Source organism: Manis javanica, chromosome 5 (genome assembly GCF_040802235.1).
Source record: "Manis javanica isolate MJ-LG chromosome 5, MJ_LKY, whole genome shotgun sequence".
NCBI lineage: Eukaryota > Metazoa > Chordata > Mammalia > Pholidota > Manidae > Manis > Manis javanica.
In genome coordinates, this window is record NC_133160.1 from 29,535,284 (window position 1) to 29,549,077 (window position 13,794).

The 13,794-nt window shown below is 53.2% G+C and overlaps 2 protein-coding genes across 5 annotated transcripts; both read left to right on the forward strand.

Annotated features, from left to right (window-relative positions):
- Positions 1–3,560: 3,560 nt before the first annotated feature.
- LOC108384589 (nucleoside diphosphate kinase, mitochondrial-like) lies at positions 3,561–6,640 on the forward strand. Its single transcript, XM_073236881.1, is given in 7 exon segments — positions 3,561–3,840; positions 5,050–5,172; positions 5,428–5,529; positions 5,642–5,675; positions 5,678–5,733; positions 5,735–5,754; positions 6,273–6,640. Coding segments are annotated over 6 exon segments (393 nt in total). The 5' UTR covers positions 3,561–3,840; positions 5,050–5,115; the 3' UTR covers positions 6,397–6,640.
- A 785-nt stretch (positions 6,641–7,425) lies between these two features.
- DECR2 (2,4-dienoyl-CoA reductase 2) lies at positions 7,426–13,283 on the forward strand. 4 transcript variants are annotated; one of them, XM_017641676.3, is made up of 9 exons: positions 7,754–7,930; positions 8,235–8,303; positions 9,356–9,407; positions 9,995–10,130; positions 11,101–11,201; positions 11,294–11,387; positions 11,598–11,702; positions 12,151–12,365; positions 12,485–13,283. In XM_017641676.3, exons 1-8 carry the CDS (start codon positions 7,851–7,853, stop codon positions 12,363–12,365), a joined length of 852 nt encoding a protein of 283 aa, XP_017497165.2. In that variant the 5' UTR covers positions 7,754–7,850; the 3' UTR covers positions 12,485–13,283. The 4 variants fall into 4 exon arrangements, with proteins under 4 accessions (XP_036873374.1, XP_036873375.1, XP_017497165.2 ...); XM_017641675.3 differs by having other exon boundaries at positions 7,755–7,930; positions 11,101–11,225; XM_037017479.2 differs by lacking the exons at positions 9,356–9,407; positions 9,995–10,130 and having other exon boundaries at positions 7,426–7,930; positions 11,101–11,225.
- The last annotated feature ends 511 nt before the right edge of the window (positions 13,284–13,794 follow it).

Consider the following 13,794-nt stretch of genomic DNA (forward strand, 5'->3'; position numbering starts at 1 on the left):
GTCATAGATTGTTGCGATAGTTATATACTTATTTCCAAACCCATCAAGTTGTACACATTAAATATGTTTAGCTTTTTGTATGTCAATAGTACCTCAATAAGGTGGCTAAAAAAAAGATAATATGTTAATGGGTGCTCTCCAAGTTAAGGATAATTATACCAGATGAAAATTCAGATCTTCAGGAAGGAATAAAGAGTATAGAAACATTTATGTACATTTACATGTAGGAGGTTTGGGATAAAATAATTATAACAGAAGGATAATTACAGCATACAGGATGGGGGAAGGACAGAATGGATCTATATGGTTGCAATATTTCTGCATTTTACATGAAGTGATACATTATTAATTCTAAATAGTCTGTGAAAAGTTAGAGATGTAATTACAATCCCTAGAGTGATCAGTATAAAAATAGTGCTGCAGTATATACAAATTAAAATGGAATTTTAAGACATTCATTTAATCCAAAAGAGGTCAGGAAAGGGGGAAAAGAATACAAATCAGAGGGGGCAAACAGAAAACCAAGAGTAAAATAGAAGGTGTAAATCCAACCATATCAATTACATTAAATATTAATGGACTAAATACAGCAAAGGACACCATCAAGAGAACAAAAATGAACCCTACAGTATGGGAGAATATATTCACAAATGACAGATCCGATAAAGGCTTGACATCCAAAATATATAAAGAGCTCATGCACCTCAACAAACAAAAAGCAAATAATCCAATTAAAAAATGGGCAGAGGAGCTGAACAGACAGTTCTCCAAAGAAGAAATTCAGATGGCCAACAGACACATGAAAAGATGCTCCACATCGCTAGTTATCAGAGAAATGCAAATTAAAACCACAATGAGATATCACCTCACACCAGTAAAGATCGCCACCATCCAAAAGACAGACAACAACAAATGTTGGTGAGGTTGTGGAGAAACGGGAACCCTCCTACACTGCTGGTGGGAATGTAAATTAGTTCAACCATTGTGGAAAGCAGTATGGAGGTTCCTCAAAATGCTCAAAATAGAAATACCATTTGACCCAGGAATTCCACTTCTAGGAATTTACCCTAAGAATGCAGCAGCTCAGTTTGAAAAAGACAGATGCACCCCTATGTTTATAGCAGCACTATTTACAATAGCCAAGAAATGGAAGCAACCTAAATGTCCATCAATAGATGAATGGATAAAGAAGATGGGGTACATATACACAATGGAATATTATTCAGCCATAAGAAGAAAACAAATCCTACCATTTGCAGCAACATGGATGGAGCTAGAGGGTATTATGCTCAGTGAAATAAGCCAGGCGGAGAAAGACAAATACTAAATGATTTCACTCATATGTGGAGTATAAGAACAAAGAAACACAGAAGGAACAAAACAGCAGCAGAATCACAGAACCCAAGAATGGACTAACAGTTACCAAAGGGAAAGGGACTGGGGAGAATGGGAGGGAAGGGAGGAATAAGGGCAGGGAAAAAGAAAGGGGGTATTATGATTAGCATGTATAATGTGTGTGGGGGCATGGGGTGGGCTGTGCAACACAGAGAAGACAAGTAGTGATTCTACAACATCTTACTACGCTGATGAACAGTGACTGTAATGGGGTGTGTGTGGGGGACTTGGTGAAGGGGGGACCCTAGTAAACATAATGTTCTTTATGTAATTGTAGATTAATGATAACAACAAAAAATTAATGGACTAAATACTCTGATTAAAAGGCAGAGATTGTAAGACTGGATTTAAAAAAAAGAGCAAGACTCAATTGTCTAGAAATGATTCATTTCAAGTATAAAGACACAGATGAGTTGAAAGTAAATGGATAGACAAAGAAATATCATGAAATAAGCATGAGAAACTGGAGTGCTTATCTTTCTATTAGATAAGGTAGATTTCAAAACAAAGATATTACCCAAAAATAAATAAAAATATTTAATAACAGTAAGAGTAAATTCATAAGGAGGAAAAAATGTGTATCCACCTAATAAAAGAGTTTCAAAGTACATGAAGAAAAACTGACAGATAAAAAAGAACGAGTTACTTCCACACAATTGGGATAGGAGATTTTGACAACCTCACAGCAGTTGATGGAACAAACTAGAGAAGAAAATAAGATAGAATATTTGAACAATAATCTTAACCACCCTGAACTAATTATGTTTAGAGCACTACATCCAATTACTGAAGAGGGAATATTTTTTTCAAGCGCTTCTGAACTCACATATGTGGCTATTTGCAGACCTCAGGTCCTCATGGCTGTTGTACAGAGACTTCAGTCCTTGCCATGTGGACATCCCATGCATGGGGCTACCCACAACATGGCAGCTGGCTTCTCCTAGAGGGAAGGTTCCAGGGCAGAGAGAGGGAGAGGAAGAAGAAGAGGGAGAGGGAGGAGGAGGGAGAAAGAAGCAGAAGCAGCTGGTCTTTGGTAAGCAGATCGTGAAAGTGACATCCCGTGGCTTCTGCTGTATACTAGCGTTAGTAGTAGTCAGTAGGTTCGGCCCACACTCAAGGGGAGGGGTGCATGCAAGGTTGTGAATTGGGTTGTTCTGTGTTTTGAGTTGTAAGATTCTTAAATTCTTCATACAAGACCCGTATCAGATATGTAATTTGCAAATATTTGCTTCTGTTTTTGTAGGTTGTCTTTCTGATATTTCAATAATTCCAAACTGCTTACCAGAGCAGGTTTTGTGAGTTGACATTCTCACTAGCAGTGTATGAGTTTCCAGGGTCCCCATTTTCACTAACACTTGGAATTTTCAGACGAGATTTTTACTGTGGCTTTATTTGTATTTCTCTGATTGCTCTTGGGGCTGAGCACCTTTGCATGTGTTTACTGGCCATTTGGATTTCCTCTTTGGCGAAGTGAATCTCTGAGTATGTGTCTGCTGTGCTGTTGGGTCCACTGGTCTTTTAGTCTTGGATTTCTGGTAATAGGACACAAGACTTGTATAGGTTTTTGGTGTGGAAACATTATTGCCCATTCTGTGACTTGTCTTTTTTCCTTCTTCATGGTCTGTGGGTGTGTGTTTTTAACAGATTTTATTTTTTAGAAATGTTTTGAGTTCATACCAAAACTGAGCAGTAAGTTCAGAGAATTCCTGTATACTCTCTGGCCCCCCAAAACACAGCCTCCTCCACTATCGACATCCCACACCCATCCACGGGCCTATACTGACCTATTTTTTTGTCTAAGTCCACAGTTTCCATCAGGGTTCACTCCTGGTGTACATTCGGATTTTGACAAAGGTGGAAAGACAGTGATCCACCATTATAGCATCACAGAGAGAAGCTTCACGGCCGTGAAGTCCTCTGTGCTCCACCTGTTCGCCCTGCCCAACCCCAACCACTGACCTTTTACTGTCTTCACAGTTTTGCCCTTTCCAGAGTGTCATGAAGTTGGAACCGTACAACAGGGGGCCTTCATGGGCCTCTTCCGTTCCGTTCCACGAACACCCTCCTTCTGCCTGCCCCTCAACACCCTCCTGCAGCCCCTCCCCGCCCGCCCCCGCCCCCGCCCCCGCCCCCCACCTCCGCCGTCCCGCGTGCGCAGGGCCGTGGGCAGCCTCGCGGGGCGCGCCGCGCCGCGAGGTCTGCTGTTGGGCCGTGGGGCCCCGGACCTGCTCGCGCGCCCCAACTCAGGGGAGAGAGCGCGGCGCGGGGCTGGCGGTGAGCGGGGGCGCACGTGCGGCCGGTCGGCCGTGGGCCGTCCGAACCCGCCGCCAGCTGACTCGCGGGGAGGCCTGGGTTCCCGCTGGCTCGCACACTCTCCGCGCTGCTGACCGCCCCGCCAGGCCTCCTCGGGACAGGGAAGCTGGAGGCCTGGTGGCCGCACGCGTGGTGAGCGGACCTGGGCTCTGGCGGATGGGCAGTCCCCCCAGAGCCGTGGGCCTGGGACGCTTCTCTAGGTCGGAATGGGCCCACCATGCCCAGGCCCTCGTCCCTGCTGCTTCCTGAAAGCGAGGGCACGGGAGACACCAGGAGGGCAGCAGGTTAGGGTGGCGTGAGGCACTGGGTTTTGGGGGAACAAGCCGGGGCAGGGTGTGTCTTTTTCAGCCCTGAAGGGCTGTAGTGGGTACCCACTGTACGCTTTCCAGGTCCAGCACACGTTATGGTTAATTTTCCACCTGGGGTTGGAAGCGGCATCTACAGATGTCCCCCCTCCACATCTATTCATTTCTCCCTGAGTCCTGTTCTCCCTCGTTGCAGGACTTTGCAGGACACCCAGGGTCTGGGCTCCTCACAAGCACATCTGACCCTGGACCCAGGGCAGGTCAGCAAAACTCTGCAACTGGCCTGGGGCTGTGGGAGGTGGTGAGGCTTCCTGTCTCACTGGCAGTGTCCCCTGGCCAGGAGGAAGGCTGGGGCAGGGGTCTGAGCTGTCCTTGGGCCTTGCAACCTCACAGCAGTGGAGAGTTCCTGCCTGGCCGCCCCTGGCCACGAGGGTGTGGGGAGAAGCATTTCCCCACCTGCAGACAGGAACCCTTCCACCTTCCTCCTCAGTGCCCAGGTCCCCTTGTCCTGGTGCCTGTGGCCCACCTGGGGGCAAAAGTGCACACTTCTCCCTGGTTCCCTGCCATTTCTTCATCTCAGACGCAGAAGAGCTCTGGGTCCCCCCTCATGTGGCAGGCTGGGGTTTGGACAGTGCCTGCGCCATGACCCCAAAGGACAGGAGTCAAAAGCGAGGCCAAGAGTTGTGCTCTCCTTCTGGTGCAGTACCTCTAGGCCTCCAGGTGGCCACTGAGCTGGGCTAGGCCTTCACAGGCCTCTAGGCTCTGCCATCTCAGGGACACTGACTCCATCAGGGGCAGCTTCTGTCACTGCCTGGGAGGAGCCAGGTTCAAGTCCCTGGGGACCTATTCCCTGGTTGTCCTGGTAGGCAGTGCCCCGCTGAGCAGTTCCTGGCTGCAGGTCCAGTATTTCCCCCTCCAGAGCTGCTCTGGTAGAGGAAGACCCTCTGAAGCCCATTAGGCCCTGGTAGGGGAACCCAGGTTGGGGAAGAAGTGAAAGGGTGAGGTGGCAGCACCCTGAACCCTGCCCTGTTCTAAGGGAGTGCCCTCCTGGACCCTGGTTGCAGTGAAGCCAGACGGGGTGCAGCAGCGGCTCGTTGGGGATATGATCCAGCGCTTTGAGCAGAGGGTCTTCGGGCTGGTGGGGATGAAGTTGCTGCAGGTACCAGGGCTCTCAGCCTGTGTGTGTCCTTGAGGGGCCTGGGGTGGGGGCTTCTCATGAACCTCAGCCCTTCACATCTCATTCCTGGGTCAGGAGTGTCTTGGTTGCCATAGGGGAGGGGTGGGTAGGTGTCTGCCCTGTACTTCTGTGGCTGGTGCGCCCAGCCCATGTAGGTGTTATCTGCAAACTGCCCTAGTGTTCAGTGGGGTTCCGTCTACAGGGGCTCCTCTCACCCCTTCCCCCAATGCCACTTAGGTGCCAGAGTGTGTTGTTGCTGAGCACTACCATGACCTACAGAGGAAGCCCTTCTACCCAGCCCTCATCAGCTACATGAGCTCCGGCCCCATGGTGGCCATGGTACAGTGGGGCAGGGGGCAGTGGAAGGGGAGGAGCGCCCTGGATTGGGTCCAGAGCTGCTGAGCCCTTGGTGACCCCCATTTCTCCCAACCTCCCTTATCTTGTGCTGCAGGTCTGGGAAGGCCCCAACATGGTCTGCACCTCAAGGGCATGATAGGACACACTGACTTGGCTGAGGCTGCCCCTGGCACCATCCAGGGAGAACTTCAGTGTCCACATCAGCAGGTATGGAGTCCTGCACATAGCCACTGGGAGTTGTTGGGCCAGTTCACTAGGGTTGAGAAGGACCTGTGTTTTGGGTGGCAGATTGGTCCTAGGCAGATCCACAGGACCTGGGCATCTTGCTGGGTGCAGGTGAAGTCAGGAGAGACTTGATAGTGGGATATCGAAATGTTTGCTTGTGCAGTTTACTGCACAGGAGATAACAAAGCATTCCCCATGTGTTATGTGTGCTCTGACATTATTATCTGTTATCTGGCTCTATCATGCCAGATACTTTGAGGGGTTGGTGAAGAATGACTGGTAGGAAAATGAGGTTTCCAGAAACAGTCTGGCTGGTCCATGTGTTTGTGAGTGAACGGCTGAGGCCAGGCTGAAGCTGTTTTTCCAGCTCCCCTACTCCTTTTTCCCCTCTGCATGGTCCCTGGGCTTGTTCCCCTGCATAGCAGGAGATCAGCAGACCATCCCCAGGACTCCCAAGGTACACATTGAAGCCTGTACCTTATCTCTGCTGCCTGTCACAGGAATGTCATCCATGCCAGTGACTCTGTGGAGAGGGCCAAGTGGGAGATCCTGCTGTGGTTCCAGAGCAATGAGCTGGTGGACTGGGCATATGAAGGCCACCACGGCAGCATCTACCCAGCCTGAGCGTTCAGGTTGCCTCGGCCCCCCAAGCATCCACTCAGGACCAACTACCTCTGTCGACACACCCACACTCCGCCCATCTGTGCCAGACCACCTCCCAGTCCATCTTCTGCCCCACCCGAGCCCAGAGGGTTGAGCTCACAACTTTATGTGCCTTTTAATATTGCAAACCAGCAAGAGACTGGACCAAATCCTTTTTGTACTGAAGTGCCAGTCGGCCTTTGGGGTGTCTCCAAAAGTGGATAGTGTGATCTCTCCTCCAAAGGGAGAGTGCATTAAAACACTGCTGTGCATGGGAGTGGAGTGCTTATTATGGTTCCTGCATCTCTGAAGGAGGGAGGAGGCCTTTATGCAAAGTTGTAAGCAGTTTGGAAATAGAAATGGAGCTTACCCTCTCACACACCAGTGGGGGATCGATAACTGGTGAATGTATGAGATGGGAGTGGGCCAGAGACCTACAGCCTGGAGTCTGGGGGAATTCAAGCTGAGACCCAGAGCAGATGTCCTGCTTTACTCCTCTGACCTGCTAAAGGAGCTGCATTTCTTGGGCAGGACTGGAGGTTGGCAGGAATGGGTGGGGGCTGAGACCACCCCCTGGGACACATAGCCTGGTGACCATGCACCATCCCATCTTCGTGGTCTCATGGCTGAGGCTGACCAGAGCTGACTGTCCACCTGTTTTCACGTTGACACTAAACCCATCACACCTCCCCTCGGGGCCCCAGGTATGTTCGTTGTCACTGTCATGTACTGGACACTGCACGTCATCACACCTACTGAGGCCAACTTGGTCCTCACTCTGCTTTTTGACATCCTGGCGCCGGATGCCCTGGTCCTGGATTCACTGCCTCGGTTGCTACCTGTGTCTCCAGGTAATGGCACAAATAAGGTGCCTGATTTTTCCTCATCTGCCACGAAGCGGGCCATTCTGGAAACTGGCCTTGGGGCCGGCCACGTGAGAGAAAGCCTGTTTCTTGTGCCTTCCCCGGCTCTAGTCTCCCCTCTAAGGAGCAGGGAAGGGCGGTGTCAGAGAGCAAGGGCATTTAAATGCTGCACGCCCCCTACCAGGCGTTTTCAGTGAATATCGGGGCCCCAGCGCCCGCCGCATACAGCGGGTTCCGACCATGGCGCCGGCTCCCACTCCTGTCGGAAGGACTCGGGGGGAACGCGGACAGCTCTGCGCCCTCTCACCGGCATCCACAGCGGGGACAGGCCCACGGCACTGCGCTTGCGCCCGCCGCGCAGAGCAGGGCCCTAAGTCCCAGCAGGCTGCGCGGCCGCGGTGGGCGGGGCTTCCGGGGGAGGGGCGACCGCGAGGGGCGGGGCGGTCGTGGAGGGCGGGGCGTCCGGGGAAGGGAGGACCGCGAGGGGTGGGGCGTCCGGGGCTCTGCACTCTCGCCCTGGCGGCTGAGAGTCGGCCGTCGCTCTCCCCGCGCTGTCCGCCCTTGCCTAGCGCCATGGCCCAGCCGCCGCCCGATGTGGAGGAGGACGACTGCCTCCTCGAGTACCACTACCTCTTCTGCCCTGACCTGCTTCGGTGAGGCGGCAGGCGCCCGGGGCCAGCAGTAGTCCCCTCCGGGCCGGGGCGGGAGCGCGCGTGCGGGGCGCCTGTAGGGCGGGAATCGCCTCGTTGTAAGTCCCCGAATAGAGGCTCAGGAACTGAAGTAGTCCCTAGGAATCTCCGCAGAGCGCAGGCTCTGCCAGGCGGCGTTTCAGGTTCTCTTCTCCGAAAGTCCTGCGACTTCCTTGTCAACAAGCGCCGGGGCCAGAGGTCAGAGTGTCAAACCTCGCGTCCGGCCGCGTTAACGGGCCTCTCAAGGGCCGCCTGGGTTTTCTGGCAGGGACAAAGTGGCCTTCATCACTGGCGGCGGCTCGGGGATCGGGTTCCGGATTGCTGAGGTTTTTATGCGGTGAGCGCTGCCTTGTGCCCCCTGCCCCCGCCTGCCCCATCCCTGGGAAACTTGCTGGTGGGCGGCGGGAACCCTCTAAGCGCTTTGAGAGGGGTCAGACGCTCTCCTGGGGGAGGGGGTCTCCTAGAGGTTAGTCCAGCTGGTGTGGCTCTGGCTTCAGCACCCCCATTTGTACAAAGAGGGAGGGTTCACCAGGTTGAGGTCACCCACCGTAGGGCAGGGCTCTGTGGGCCCTCTTGGAGCCAGGATTAGGGTGGACAAGTTGACCTTGACACATTGTCTGTTGGGACACAAGTTCTGTGGCCTCAGGCTCACGTCAGCACTGTGTTTACTGGGAGACACACTCACCTGGGAGAGAGGCCCAGAGGTAGGCTGGGTTGGAACAGAGGGGGCCTCTTGATCAACTGGGGCCCCTCCCTAGTTTACCCCAGACACCCACTTTTCATACCAGAGGTAAGTCCCACTGGATGAGCTTTTGGGATTCAGCCAATTCAGGTGAACCCATTTTCTAAGTTGGCAGCTTTGTGCATGAGCAGAGCTCATGGCCAGCCATGCTCAGGTCATTTGCAGGATTAGATGGGGCCTGATTAGCAGGTAATGGCTGCTATTGTTACTGTGAGGCTGGCTGCGTCAGGAGGTGAGGCAGGGAATGCACCCTAACCTCAGAAGGGGTGCTCTCCTTCACTTCAACCTCGAAGGCAGGGGAGGTCAGGGACACGTGGGGCTGAGCCAGGAAGACCCAGCAGGCCCCATGCAGATGCCTGGACCCTGAATCCTAGGCTCATGGCTGCTTTGATGCTGTGCACATGATGTTTCGGACAGGGCCTGCATCCCTGTGTGGCCGAGATACCTGTGCCAGAGAGGCCTGGCCAGAAACCTGAACCCCTACCTGCCACAGCCACTCAACCCTGCTCAGGGCCTGTCCCCTCTGCCAGCTGTGCCCTCACCCCTGGGCTGGTGCTTCAGCCCAGGAACCTTGAGGGAGGGGGTTCTGGTAGAGCAGGCAGGAGCCCACCTGATGTGTCCTTCGCACCTGCCCTTTGGCTTTGCAGGCACGGCTGCCATACAGTTATCGCCAGCAGAAGCCTTCCAAGAGTTTCGATGGTGAGGGGTCTCTCCTGTGCCCACCCTGTCTGTGGGTGGCTATGGGGCCCAGAGAATGTTGACACCAAAGCCTGCTCCTTTCCAAATATGGAGCTTCAGTGGAAGTGGTCTCCCAGGGACATCTGGGCTTATAAAAAATTTGGATGAGTGGGTCCTGAGAAGAAGCCCTCATGCTGGGTGTTATTATAGCCCCAAGAGAAGTGTTGCAGCTCACCAGGCTCATAAGGTGGTCCGTGTGTGTCCCACCCATGGGGAGGAGAGTCTCACTGCTGCCACAGCTGGTTTCTGGGCAGGGACTGAAAGTCAGCTGGGGTACCATTAACCTGTGACCAGTGACCAATGCCTGGGAGGTGATGCAGAGCGGGGATCCTGGGGCAGGTTGGTAGGGGAGAGAGTGTGGGATGTCTTGGAAATGCCTACCAGGGCTTATGACCCCTGGAAGTCACCACTTGGCAGCTGTGCATCCCCAGAGTGGGGTCCAGCTTCCCAGCAGAACCTGGACACGTCATCCTCAGCAGGCTCTGAAAGGCTTTTCTTCCAGGACAAGAACACTATTGCCCACCTGTCTCTTCCTGTCCGGCTTCTAGGCTGCCAGAAAGCTGGCCTCTGCCACTGGCCAGCAGTGCCTCCCTTTATCTCTGGATGTCCGAGTTCCAGCAGCCATCACAGCTGCCGTGGACCAGGCACTGAAGGAGTTTGGGAAAATTGACATCCTTGTTAACTGTGAGTGGCTGTTGAGTGAGGCCAGGGGGTTCTGAGGGGTTAGCAGTACCAGACCTCCCTGTGTGGAGGCCCCAGATATCTGTCCCAGGCTCCTGAATGTTATCTTGGCCCAAATGCTCCTTCTGGGTCAGTGCAGCTCCCACAAATTGGACCCTGTGAACTGGGGTGAATCACAGTCAAGAGTGTCTTGAAATTCCCCCTTAAAAAGAAAAGAAATAGACTGTACTTTATTAGTACAGTTTTAGATTTATGGAGTAATCAAGCAGATAGTACACAGAATTCTGCAAATCGCCACTCCCAGTGTTCCTTATTGTTAACATCTTGTGGTTTTTATAAATTGGTGAGCCAATATTGACACATATTGTTAACCATAGTCCTTAATTTAAGGTTCACTTTTTGCTGAAATTCCTTCTTAAAATCTCCAGTATATTAGTTTCCTGTGGCTGCCAAAGGACGGCAAGCTGTGGGGCTTAAAACAAGAAATTGTTTCCCCAGTTCTGGAGGCCAGAAGCCTGAAACCAAGTGCTGGCAGGGCTGCACTCCTGTGAAGCACCCAGTGGGGATTCTGTCTTGGCCCCTCTCAGCCTCTGGTGCTGCTGGTGTCCTGGGCGCCCCTGGGCTTGGCGTTGCCTCGCTCCAGCCTCTGCCTCCTCCCCCACACAGCCATCTCCCTGTGTGTCTGTATCCTCTCTTCTTGTTTGAGGACACCTGTCCTTGGCGTTAGGCCCACCTAAATAGAGTATGATCTCAACTTGATTACATCTGCAAAGATTGCATTTCCTAATAAGGTCAAATGTGCAGGTCCCAGGTGTAATGACTTCAACGTAGCTTTTTGAGGGACACAACCCAATACATCCACCCTGCTCCTGTCATTCAGGATTTTGTCCAAATTTCCGGGTCTCTCCCTGTCCAGCCTGGACTCTAACTACCTAGGGCTCTGGCACCATCTGCTGTCTCCTTCCACCTACAGGTGCGGCTGGAAACTTCCTGTGCCCTGCTAGCGTGTTGTCCTTCAATGCCTTCAAGACTGTGATGGACATCGACGCCTTGGGCACCTTCAATGTGTCTCGGGTGCTTTACGAGAAGTTCTTCTGGGTGCGTGTCCTCTGGGCCGGCTGCCCCTCCTCTCGCTGCCAGCTCATCGCCTGCTTTGTGTATTGCAGGACCACGGTGGGGTGATTGTGAACATCACCGCGACCCTGGGTACCCGTGGGCAGGTGCTCCAAGTGCACGCAGGCTCTGCCAAGGCTGCCGTGGGTATGGGCACCCCCCTGGTCTGCTGCCTGGGTTCCTGTCAAGTCCCCCTCCTGTCTGTCCCAGGAGGCCTGCAGTATCTGTGTGATGCTCAGTCCAGTGATGGGCAGTGGAGAGGCCCGGCCCCAACCCTGAGACCCCACTTGCACCCAAGTGCCCCCAGGAGGCAGAGCAGCCTAGCTTCTCCCTCATGCCTTCCTTCCTTCCGTGCAGATGCGATGACGAGGCACTTGGCTGTGGAGTGGGGTCCCCAGAACATCCGTGTCAACAGCCTTGCTCCAGGCCCCATCAGTGGCACAGAGGGGTTCCGGCGGCTAGGTAAGGCTTTCGGGGAGCTCGGGCCCCCCACAGGTGCTCCCCGGGGCTGAAGCCTGGGATAAGTGCCAAGTCTTCATTGCTCCATGGGGCTGGCAGTGTCCCCAAGCCAAGTCAGGGCCAATCCTGGTCAGTGCACATCCGTGAGAGACTATGGTCAGCTGGACTTGGGCAGCTGCTCCCTGGAGGTAGAGGCTACAGGGCCACCGCCCTTGATGTGAGCCAGGCACAAGATGAGGCACCCACTGAAGCTTCTAGAATCTTGGTAGGGCATACGTCAGAAAGTCCTGTGCTGGTTGTGGTGGTGCTGCCCTGTACCTGGCCTGCCCCTGCTCCCCTAGGATGCTGCTATTGCCCCCAACATTCCCGGATGTAGCTTGGAGGGAGCTGGGCAGGGGAGGGTGGAGGGCCATGGAGTTCATGGGGGCTGAGCGTCCTGCTGTCCTCCCAGGTGGCTCCCAGGCCAGCACAAGCATGGATGTCCTGGCCAGCCCCCTGCGGAGGCTAGGGAACAAGACGGAGGTCGCCCACAGCGCACTCTATCTGGCCAGCCCTTTGGCATCCTACGTGACGGGCGCTGTGCTGGTGGTTGACGGTGGGGCGTGGCTGACGTTCCCCAATGACGTCAAGTTACTGGAGGATTTTGCATCCTCTGCTAAGCTCTAGGTGATGCGCCACTCCCACTTTCTGGGGTCACCTGTGTCCTTGGCCCCCTTCCCGAAACTGCACCCGATGGGCGAAGGTCACTGTGCTAGGCTCTGATGTGGTTCCCCTTCGTCCCTTAGGTGCATTTTAGTTGTGTTCTCAGGCACTCTGACAGGTGCTGGACGGCTGAAGCAAAGGAGGCATTCTGAAGGGGGCGCTGGTCCACAGCCCGTCTTGGATTTGTGGAATGCTTCTTTAGGGTTCCTGTGGGACCTGCCTCCCCTCCAGCCAAGAGCACCGGACCTGATGATCCCAGCAAAATTCCTGAAGCAGAGACTGGCTCTTCTTCAGGGGCCCTGCTGTGTCCATGGTCCCTCCCTGGGGCCCTCTCTCCTGTGCTGAGGCAGGAGTAACCAGGCAGTGAGGCCGGCCTGCTGACCTGCCTCACCAGGGTGTCTGGGGTGGTCAGCATTCCAGAACTCCCTTAAGAGTAGAGATGTAGCCAAGCTGCTGGGGTGTCCCCTGACCTGGGGCAGGGCCTGTACTACCACCTGCCCTGTGGCCTCTGGGCTGGCCTCCTTTCTCCTGCCTGTGTCTAGGAGGCACCCCCAGAGGCTCCTGCCACCTGGGTGCAGAGAAGGGCATTTCAGGCTCCTGCCTTCCCTTCTTTGCTCTTCCACTTTGGGACCTTTGCTCAGCAAAGAGAAGCCCTGGAGGGTTGGGAAGTTATGATCCCTCATTTATTCCTTCTATGATCACTCTTTGACCTCTAGGCAAGGATCTAAGGGAGCCACTGGACACTGGGGCTTGTTTCCGTGTTCCTGTGCAAGGCCCCCTCCCTGTCTGTACCACCATTTGCATAAAAATAGGTCCTGCAGTTTTGCCAGAAAATGCATTTCCTTAAAGAATATTCTTTTTACTATAAAAATGTCTATTGATTGGGTTTCACCTAATTTTTTGGAAGGGAAGGTGAGACACTTGGAAAGACTCCCTGGTGATCCAGTCATTAGAGGTCAGGGTGCATTTCCTTCCTACCCTTTTTCTGTGAAGAACTTAGAAAATGCTTCCCACCTAATACTTGAAGCCCCGTTTTCAGGCAGGTGGAGCCCACCCAAGGTAAGAAGAGGCCGTCTGCTCCCTTGGTGAGACGGGGACCGTGGGTGTAGTCAGAGCAGGGTGAGGGCCTCTGGAAGAAGACCCCTACCAAAACTCTGTATTAAACAATTAAGCAAAGACAGAGTCACATTAATTCTCTAAAGTAAAATATAAAACTAGGAATATAAGCATTCTTCAGTGAAGATTAGTTAAAACTAAAAAGCCAGGAGTAACTTAGCCTGGAAAGTTTGAACATCTTCCAAATAAGACAATAACTCAGCATAGCCCATGTCTTGTTTGTATCAATTAAATGAGGCTATTGTAAAATTCACTTTAGTGTGCTAAAAAGCCCAGT